At 50.4% G+C, this 11,506-nt stretch overlaps 1 protein-coding gene across 1 annotated transcript in view; it reads left to right on the top strand.

The window, feature by feature from the left end:
- LOC134347323 (E3 ubiquitin-protein ligase RNF19B-like) overlaps positions 1 to 11,506 on the top strand; it is a 77,326-nt gene that overhangs the window by 55,133 nt on the left and 10,687 nt on the right. Inside the window, exon 2 of the mRNA XM_063049718.1 lies at positions 9,428 to 9,580. Coding sequence (XP_062905788.1) covers positions 9,428 to 9,580 — 153 coding nt within the window. The remainder of the gene's footprint in view (positions 1 to 9,427; positions 9,581 to 11,506) is intronic.

Below are 11,506 nucleotides of genomic sequence, written 5' to 3'. Positions count from 1 at the left end.
GTCTCTGTCTGTACCTACTCTCCATATGACAGTGTCTCTGTCTGTACCTACTCTCCACATCATAATGGCTCTGTCTGTACCTACTCTTTACATCACAGTGTCTCTGTCTGTACCTACTCTCCACATCACAGTGTCTCTGCCTGTACCGGCTTTCCACATCACAGTGTCTCTGTCTGTACCTACTCTTCACATCACATTGTCTCTGCCTGTACCTACTCTCCACATCACAGTGTCTCTGCCTGTACCTACTCTCCACATCACAGTGTCTCTGCCTGTACCTACTCTCCACATCACAGTGTCTGCCTGTACCTAATTTCCATATCAGTGTCTCTGTCTGTACCGACTCTCCACATCACAGTGTCTCTGCCTGTACCTACTTTCCACATCACAGTGTCTCTGTCTGTACCTACTCTCCACATCACAGTGTCTCTGTCTGTACCTACACTCCACATCACAGTGTCTCTGCCTGTACCTACTCTCCACATCACAGTGTCTCTGTCTGTACCTACACTCCACATCACAGTGTCTCGGCCTGTACCTACTCTCCACATCACAGTGTCTGTCTGTACCTATTCCCCACATTGCAGTGTCTCGGCCTGTACCTACTCTCCACATCACAGTGTCTCTGCCTGTACCTACTCTCCACATCACAGTGTCTCTGTACCTACTCTCCACATCACTGTCTCGGCCTGTACCTACACTCCACATCACAGTATCTCTGCCTGTACCTACACTCCACATCACAGTATCTCTGCTGTACCTACTCTCCACATCACAGTGTCTCTGTCTGTACCTACTCTCCACATCACAGTGTCTGTCTGTACCTACTCTCCACATCACAGTGTCTCTGTACCTACACTCCACATCACAGTGTCTCTGTCTGTACCTACTCTCCACATCACAGTGTCTCTGCCTGTACCTACTCTCCACATCACAGTGTCTCTGTCTGTACCTACTCTTCACATCGCAGTGTCTCTGTCTGTTCCTACTCTCTACATCAGAGTGTCCGACTGTACCTACTCTCCACATCACTGTCTCGGCCTGTACCTACACTCCACATCACAGTATCTCTGCCTGTACCTACACTCCACATCACAGTGTCTCTGTCTGTACCTACTCTCCACATCACAGTGTCTGTCTGTACCTACTCTCCACATCTCAGTGTCTCTCTGCACCTACACTCCACATCACAGTGTCTCTGTCTGTACCTAAACTCCACATCACAGTGTCTCTGTACCTACTCTCCATATCACAGTGTCTCGACCTGTACCTACTCTCCACATCATAATGTCTCTGTCTGTACCTACTCTCCACATCACAGTGTCTCTGCCTGTACCTACTCTCCACATCACAGTGTCTGTCTGTACCTATTCCCCACATTGCAGTGTCTCGGCCTGTACCTACTCTCCACATCACAGTGTCTGCCTGTACCTACTCTCCACATCTCAGTGTCTCTCTGCACCTACACTCCACATAACAGTGTCTCTGTCTGTACCAAAACTCCACATCACAGTGTCTCTGTACCTACTCTCCACATCACAGTGTATTGGCCTGTACCTGCTCTCCACATCACAGTGTCTCTGTCTGTACCTACTCTCCACATCACAGTGTCTGCCTGTACCTACTCTCCACATCACAGTGTCTCTGTCTGTACCTACACTCCACATCACAGTGTCTCGGTCTGTACCTACTCTCCACATTACAGTGTCTCTGCCTGTACCGACTCTCCACATCACAGTGTCTCTGCCTGTACCTACATTCCACATCACAGTGTCTCTGCCTGTACCTACTCTCCACATCACAGTGTCTGTCTGTACCTATTCCCCACATTGCAGTGTCTCGGCCTGTACCTACTCTCCACATCACAGTGTCTGCCTGTACCTACTCTCCACATCTCAGTGTCTCTCTGCACCTACACTCCACATAACAGTGTCTCTGTCTGTACCTACTCTCCATATGACAGTGTCTCTGTCTGTACCTACTCTCCACATCATAATGGCTCTGTCTGTACCTACTCTTTACATCACAGTGTCTCTGTCTGTACCTACTCTCCACATCACAGTGTCTCTGCCTGTACCGGCTTTCCACATCACAGTGTCTCTGTCTGTACCTACTCTTCACATCACAGTGTCTCTGCCTGTACCTACTCTCCACATCACAGTGTCTGTACCTACTCTCCACATCTCAGTGTCTCTCTGCACCTACACTCCACATCACAGTGTCTCTGTCTGTACCTAAACTCCACATCACAGTATCTCTGTACCTACTCTCCACATCACAGTGTCTCTGTCTGTACCTACTCTCTACATCAGAGTGTCCGACTGTACCTACTCTCCACATCACTGTCTCGGCCTGTACCTACACTCCACATCACAGTATCTCTGCTTGTACCTACACTCCACATCACAGTATCTCTGCTGTACCTACTCTCCACATCACAGTGTCTCTGTCTGTACCTACTCTCCACATCACAGTGTCTGTCTGTACCTACTCTCCACATCTCAGTGTCTCTCTGTACCTACACTCCACATCACAGTGTCTCTGCCTGTACCTACACTCCACATCACAGTGTCTCGGTCTGTACCCACTCCCACATTACAGTGTCTCTGTCTGTACCTACTCTCCACATCACAGTGTCTCTGCCTGTACCGACTCTCCACATCACAGTGTCTCTTTCTGTACCGACTCTCCACATCACAGTGTCTCTGCCTGTACCTACATTCCACATCACAGTGTCTCTGCCTGTACCTACTCTCCACATCACAGTGTCTCTGTACCTACTCTCCACATCACAGTGTCTCTGTCTGTACCTACTCTCCACATCACAGTGTCTCTGTACCTACTCTCCACATCACAGTGTCTCGGCCTGTACCTACTCTCCACATCACAGTGTCTCTGCCTGTACCTACTCTCCACATCACAGTGTCTCTGCCTGTACCTACTCTCCACATCACAGTGTCTCTGTCTGTACCTACTCTCCACATCACAGTGTCTCTGTCTGTACCTACTCTCCACATCACAGTGTCTCTGTCTGTACCTACTCTCCACATCACAGTGTCTCTGTACCTACTCTCCACATCACAGTGTCTGTCTGTACCTACACTCCACATCACAGTGTCTCGGCCTGTACCTACTCTCCACATCACAGTGTCTGTCTGTACCTATTCCCCACATTGCAGTGTCTCGGCCTGTACCTACTCTCCACATCACAGTGTCTGCCTGTACCTACTCTCCACATCTCAGTGTCTCTCTGCACCTACACTCCACATAACAGTGTCTCTGTCTGTACCTACTCTCCATATGACAGTGTCTCTGTCTGTACCTACTCTCCACATCATAATGGCTCTGTCTGTACCTACTCTTTACATCACAGTGTCTCTGTCTGTACCTACTCTCCACATTACAGTGTCTCTGCCTGTACCGGGTTTCCACATCACAGTGTCTCTGTACCTACTCTCCACATCACAGTGTCTCTGTCTGTACCTAAACTCCACATCACAGTGTCTCTGTACCTACTCTCCATATCACAGTGTCTTGACCTGTACCTACTCTCCACATCAAAATGTCTCTGTCTGTACCTACTCTTTACATCACAGTGTCTCGGCCTGTACCTACTCTCCACATCACAGTGTCTGCCTGTACCTAATTTCCATATCAGTGTCTCTGTACGTACTCTCCACATCACAGTGTCTGCGCCTGTACCTACTTTCCACATCACAGTGTCTGTCTGTACCTACTCTCCACATCACAGTGTCTCTGTACCTACACTCCACATGACAGTGTCTTGGCCTGTACCTACTCTGCACATCACAGTGTCTCTGTACCTACACTCCACATCACAGCGTCACTGTACCTACTCACCACATCACAGTGTCTGTCTGTACCTACACTCCACATGACAGTGTCTCGGCCTGTACCTACTCTCCACATCACAGTTTCTGTCTGTACCTATTCCCCACATTGCAGTGTCTCGGCCTGTTCCTACTCTCCACATCACAGTGTCTATCTGTACCTATTCCCCACATTGCAGTGTCTCTGCCTGTACTGACTCTCCATATCACAGTGTCTCTGTCTGTACCTACTCTCCACATCACAGTGTCTCTGCTTGTATCTACACTCCACATCACAGTGTCTCGGTCTGTACCTACTCCCACATTACAGTGTCTCTTTCTGTACAGACTCTCCACATCACAGTGTCTCTGCCTGTACCTACATTCCACATCACAGTGTCTCTGTCTGTACCTACTCTTCACATCGCAGTGTCTCTGTCTGTTCCTACTCTCTACATCAGAGTGTCCGACTGTACCTACTCTCCACATCACTGTCTCGGCCTGTACCTACACTCCACATCACAGTATCTCTGCCTGTTCCTTCACTCCACATCACAGTATCTCTGCTGTACCTACTGTCCACTTAACAGTGTCTCTGTCTGTACCTACTCTCCACATCACAGTGTCTCTGTCTGTACCTAAACTCCACATCACAGTATCTCTGTACCTACTCTCCACATCACAGTGTCTCTGTCTGTACCTAAACTCCACATCACAGTATCTCTGTACCTACTCTCCACATCACAGTGTCTCTGTCTGTACCTACTCTTCACATCGCAGTGTCTCTGTCTGTTCCTACTCTCTACATCAGAATGTCCGACTGTACCTACTCTCCACATCACTGTCTCGGCCTGTACCTACACTCCACATCACAGTATCTCTGCTTGTACCTACACTCCACATCGCAGTATCTCTGCTGTACCTACTCTCCACATCACAGTGTCTCTGTCTGTACCTACTCTCCACATCTCAGTGTCTCTCTGCACCTACACTCCACATCAGTGTCTCTACCTGTACCTACATTCCACGTCACAGTGTCTCTGCCTGTACCTACTCTCCACATCACAGTGTCTCTGTACCTACTCTCCACATCACAGTGTCTCTGTACCGACTCTCCACTTCACAGTGTCTCTGTCTCTACCTACACTCCACTTCACAGTGTCTGTCTGTACCTACACTCCACATCATATTGTCTCGGCCTGTACCTACTCTCCACATCACAGTGTCTGCCTGTACCTACTCTCCACATCTCAGTGTCTCTCTGCACCTACACTCCACATAACAGTGTCTCTGTCTGTACCTACTCTCCATATGACAGTGTCTCTGTCTGTACCTACTCTCCACATCATAATGGCTCTGTCTGTACCTACTCTTTACATCACAGTGTCTCTGTCTGTACCTACTCTCCACATTACAGTGTCTCTGCCTGTACCGGGTTTCCACATCACAGTGTCTCTGTCTGTACCTACTCTTCACATCACATTGTCTCTGCCTGTACCGACTCTCCACATCACAGTGTCTCTGCCTGTACCTACATTCCACATCACAGTGTCTCTGCCTGTACCTACTCTCCACATCACAGTGTCTCGGCCTGTACCTAATTTCCATATCAGTGTCTCTGTACGTACTCTCCACATCACAGTGTCTGCGCCTGTACCTACTTTCCACATCACAGTGTCTGTCTGTACCTACTCGCCACATCACAGTGTCTCTCTGCACCTACACTCCACATCACAGCGTCACTGTACCTACTCACCACATCACAGTGTTTGTCTGTACCTACACTCCACATGAAAGTGTCTCGGCCTGTACCTACTCTCCACATCACAGTTTCTGTCTGTACCTATTCCCCACATTGCAGTGTCTCGGCCTGTTCCTACTCTCCACATCACAGTGTCTCTGTCTGTTCCTACTCTCTACATCAGAGTGTCCGACTGTACCTACTCTCCACATCACTGTCTCGGCCTGTACCTACACTCCACATCACAGTATCTCTGCCTGTTCCTACACTCCACATCACAGTATCTCTGCTGTACCTACTGTCCACTTAACAGTGTCTCTGTCTGTACCTACTCTCCACATCACAGTGTCTGTCTGTACCTACTCTCCACATCTCAGTGTCTCTCTGCACCTACACTCCACATCACAGTGTCTCTGTCTGTACCTAAACTCCACATCACAGTGTCTCTGTACCTACTCTCCACATCACAGTGTCTCTGTCTGTACCTACTCTTCAGATTGCAGTGTCTCTGTCTGTTCCTACTCTCTACATCAGAGTGTCCGACTGTACCTACTCTCCACATCACTGTCTCGGCCTGTACCTACACTCCACATTACAGTATCTCTGCCTGTACCGACACTCCACATCACAGTGTCTCTGTCTGTACCTACTCTCCACATCACAGTGTCTGTACCTGCTCTCCACATCTCAGTGTCTCTCTGCACCTACACTCCACATCACTGTGTCTCTGTCTGTACCTAAACTCCACATCACAGTGTCTCTGTACCTACTCTCCATATCACAATGTCTCGACCTGTACCTACTCTCCACATCATAATGCCTTTGTCTGTACCTACTCTTTACGTCACAGTGTCTCTGTCTGTACCTACTCTCCACATCACAGTGTCTGTCTGTACCTATTCCCCACATTGCAGTGTCTCGGCCTGTACCTACTCTCCACATCACAGTGTCTGCCTGTACCTACTCTCCACATCACAGTGTCTCTCTGCACCTACACTCCACATAACAGTGTCTCTGTCTGTACCAAAACTCCACATCACAGTGCCTCTGTACCTACTCTCCATATCACAGTGTCTCGACCTGTACCTACTCTCCACATCATAATGTCTCTGTCTGTACCTACTCTCCACATCACAGTGTCTGCCTGTACCTAATTTCCATATCAGTGTCTCTGTCTGTACCTATACTCCACATCACAGTGTCTCGGTCTGTACCTACTCCCAGATTACAGTGTCTCTTTCTGTACTGACTCTCCACATCACAGTGTCTCTTCCTCTACCTACATTCCACATCACAGTGTCTCTGCCTGTTCCTACTCTCCACATCACAGTGTCTGTCTGTACCTATTCCCCACATTGCAGTGTCTCGGCCTGTACCTACTCTCTACATCACAGTGTCTGCCTGTAGCTACTCTCCACATCTCAGTGTCTCTCTGCACCTATACTCCACATAACAGTGTCTCTGTCTGTACCTACTCTCCATATGACAGTGTCTCTGTCTGTACCTACTCTCCACATAATAATGGCTCTGTCTGTACCTACTCTTTACATCACAGTGTCTCTGTCTGTACCTACTCTCCACATCACAGTGCCTCTGCCTGTACCGGCTTTCCACATCACAGTGTCTCTGTCTGTACCTACTCTTCACATCACATTGTCTCTGCCTGTACCTACTCTCCACATCACAGTGTCTGTACCTACTCTCCACATCTCAGTGTCTCTCTGCACGTACACTCCACATCACAGTGTCTCTGTCTGTACCTAAACTCCACATCACAGTATCTCTGTACCTACTCTCCACATCACAGTGTCTCTGTCTGTTCCTACTCTCTACATCAGAATGTCCGACTGTACCTACTCTCCACATCACTGTCTCGGCCTGTACCTACACTCCACATCACAGTATCTCTGCTTGTACCTACACTCAACATCACAGTATCTCTGCTGTACCTACTCTCCACATCACAGTGTCTCTGTCTGTACCTACTCTCCACATCACAGTGTCTGTCTGTACCTGCTCTCCACATCTCAGTGTCTCTCTGCACCTACACTCCACATCACAGTGTCTCTGCCTGTACCTACACTCCACATCACAGTGTCTCGGTCTGTACCTACTCCCACATTACAGTGTCTCTGTCTGTACCTACTCTTCACATCACATTGTCTCTGCCTGTACCGACTCTCCACATCACAGTGTCTCTTTCTGTACCGACTCTCCACATCACAGTGTCTCTGCCTGTACCTACATTCCACATCACAGTGTCTGTGCCTGTACCTACTCTCCACATCACAGTGTCTGTGCCTGTACCTACTCTCCACATCACAGTATCTCTGTCTGTACTGACTCTCCACATCACAGTGTCTCTGTACCTACTCTCCACATCACAGTGTCTCGGCCTGTACCTACTCTCCACATCACAGTGTCTCTGTACCTACTCTCCACATCACAGTGTCTTGGCCTGTACCTACTCTCCACATCACAGTGTCCCTGTCTGTACCTACTCTCCACATCACAGTGTCTCTGTCTGTACCGACTCTCCACATCACAGTGTCTCTGTCTGTACCTACACTCCACATCACAGTGTCACTGTACCTACTCTCCACTTCACAGTGTCTGTCTGTACCTACACTCCACATCATAGTGTCTCGGCCTGTACCTACTCTCCACATCACAGTGTCTGCCTGTACCTATTCCCCACATTGCAGTGTCTCGGCCTGTACCTACTTTCCACATCACAGTGTCTGCCTGTACCTACTCTCCACATCTCAGTGTCTCTCTGCACCTACACTGCACATAACAGTGTTTCTGTCTGTACATACTTTCCATATCACAGTGTCTCGACCTGTACCTACTCTCCACATCATAATGTCTCTGTCTGTACCTACTCTTTACATCACAGTGTCTCTGCCTGTACCTACTCTCCACATCACAGTGTCTGTCTGTACCTATTCCCCACATTGCAGTGTCTCGGCCTGTACCTACTTTCCACATCACAGTGTCTGCCTGTACCTACTCTCCACATCTCAGTGTCTCTCTGCACCTACACTCCACATAACAGTGTTTCTGTCTGTACATACTCTCCATATCACAGTGTCTCGACCTGTACCTACTCTCCACATCACAGTGTCTCTTTCTGTACCGACTCTCCACATCACAGTGTCTCTGCCTGTACCTACACTACACATCACAGTGTCTCGGTCTGCAGCTACTCCCACATTACAGTGTCTCTGTACCTACTCTTCACATCACATCGTCTCTGCCTGTACCGACTCTTCACATCACATCGTCTCTGCCTGTACCGACTCTCCACATCACAGTATCCCTGCCCGTACCTACTCTTCACATCGCAGTGTCTCTGTCTGTTCCTACTCTCCACATCAGAGTGTCCGACTGTACCTACTCTCCACATCACAATGCCTGCGCCTGTACCTACCCTCCATATCACAGTGTCTCTGTCTCGTTTCATTACTAGCGATTTTCTCTTTGGAGTGAAGCATGATAAGAGGTGACTTGATTGAAACGTGGATGTTGATTAGAGGCATAAGTCTGGTGGACAGCCAGAATGGTTTTCCAGAGCTGACATGGCTAATACCAGGGCATAGATTTATGGTATTTAGTGTGTGTGTTTGGATCGTGCTGCCAGGTGCTGTGGTAGAGGTGGAAACAGTTAAAAAACTCTTTGCTTGGCACATGGATGGCAGGAAAATGGAGGCTACCTTGGGGCAGTGTCAGATTAATTTTAGAGTTGGTGAAAAGTTTGGCTCTACATTATGAGCTGTGCTGGACTGTTTTGTGTTCTAAAACAATGTATATCAGTGATGATAAATCTGCTTCTGAATTTCTTTCTTTCCCGCAGGGTCTTCGCTCCTTCCCGTGCACCAGATGCAATGGGAGCCGTGTTCCGTGGCAAACGCTGCGCCACCTAGTGGCCTTCACACAGCAGGAGCTGAGTTCCGCTGAGGAGAGCCTCCGCCACAATTGCAGGAACCACCCCAACGAGCTGAGAAAGGTGGAGGGGAGAGAGCGTCGGGCTGGAGGGTGGAGGAGAGGGATAGTTGAGTGAAGGGTGGGTCGAGGGTACTGGGGGTCGAAGGGAGGGAGTATTAAAGGGAAGGAGGGTTGAAATGTGGATGTCGGGGGGAGGGTTGAGGGTTCAGAAGGAGCACTGTGGGACTGGTGAGGCAGATCCATTGGGAAAACCGGGGTTTTTCACTCTTACTCTTATATCTGACCCCGGGAGTGTGTGACGGGACAGTGTGAAGGGAGTTTCACTCTGTGTCTAACCCCGGGACTGTGTGACGGGACGGTGTAGAGGGAGTTTCACTCTGTGTCTGACGCCAGGAGTGTGTGATCGGACGGTGTGGAGGGAGCTTCACTCTGTGTCTGACCCCGGGAGTGTGTGATGGGAAGGTGTGGAGGGAAAGTCACTCTGTGTCTGACCCCGGGAGTGTGTGATGGGACGGTGTGGAGGGAGATTCACTCTCTGTCTGACCCGGGGAATGTGTGATGGGACGGTGTAGAGGGAGATTCACTCTGTGTCTGACCCCGGGACTGTGTGATGGGATGGTGTGGACGGAGCTTCACTCTGTGTCTGACCCCGGGAATGTGTGATGGGACGGTGTGGAGGGAGTTTCACTCTGTGTCTGACCCCGGGAGTGTGTGATGGGATGGTGTGGAGGGAGATGCACTCTGTGTCTGACCCTGGGAGTGTGTGATTGGACGGTGTGGAGGGAGCTTCACTCTGTGTCTGACCCCGGGAGTGTGTGATGGGACGGTGTGGAGGGAAAGTCACTCTGTGTCTGACCCTGGGAGTGTGTGATGGGACGGTGTGGAGGGAGTTTCACTCTGTGTCTGACCCCGGGAGTGTGTGATGGGACGGTGTGGAGGGAGTTTCACTCTGTCTGACCCCGGGAGTGTGTGATGGGACGGTGTGGAGGGAGTTTCACTCTGTCTGACCCCGGGAGTGTGTGATGGGACGGTGTGGAGGGAGATTCACTCTCTGTCTGACCCGGGGAATGTGTGATGGGACGGTGTAGAGGGAGATTCACTCTGTGTCTGACCCCGGGACTGTGTGATGGGATGGTGTGGACGGAGCTTCACTCTGTGTCTGACCCCGGGAATGTGTGATGGGACGGTGTGGAGGGAGTTTCACTCTGTGTCTGACCCCGGGAGTGTGTGACGGGACGGTGTAGAGGGAGTTTCACTCTGTGTCTGACCCCGGGAGTGTGTGATGGGACGGTGTGGAGGGAGATGCAGTCTGTGTCTGAACCTGGGAGTGTGTGATTGGACGGTGTGGAGGGAGTTTCACTCTGTGTCTGACCCCGGGAGTGTGTGATGGGACGGTGTGGAGGGAGTTTCACTCTGTGTCTGACCCCGGGAGTGTGTGATGGGACGGTGTGGAGGGAGCTTCACTCTGCTTCTGACCCCAGGAGTGTGTGATGGGACGGTGTGGAGGGAGTTTCACTCTGTCTGACCCCGACCCCGGGAGTGTGTGATGGGATGGTGTGGAGGGAGATTCACTCTCTGTCTGACCCGGGGAGTGTGTGATGGGCGCGGTGTGGACGGAGCTTCACTCTGTGTCTGACCCCGGGAGTGTGTGATGGGACGGTGTGGAGGGAGTTTCACTCTGTGTCTCACCCCGGGAGTGTGTGATGGGACGGTGTGGAGGGAGTTTCACTCTGTGTCTGACCCTGGGAGTGTGTGATCGGACAGTGTGGAGGGAGCTTCACTCTGTGTCTGACCCCGGGAGTGTGTGATGGGATGGTGTGGAGGGAAAGTCACTCTGTGTCTGACCTCGGGAGTGTGTGATGGGACGGTGTGGAGGGAGTTTCATTCTGTGTCTGACCCCGGGAGCGTGTGATGGGACGGTGTGGAGGGAAAGTCACTCTGTGTCTGACCCCGGGAATGTGTGATGGGACGGTGTGGAGGGAGTTTC

Source organism: Mobula hypostoma, chromosome 5 (genome assembly GCF_963921235.1).
Source record: "Mobula hypostoma chromosome 5, sMobHyp1.1, whole genome shotgun sequence".
Classification (NCBI taxonomy): domain Eukaryota; kingdom Metazoa; phylum Chordata; class Chondrichthyes; order Myliobatiformes; family Myliobatidae; genus Mobula; species Mobula hypostoma.
This window is presented reverse-complemented; position numbering and strand designations above follow the sequence as displayed.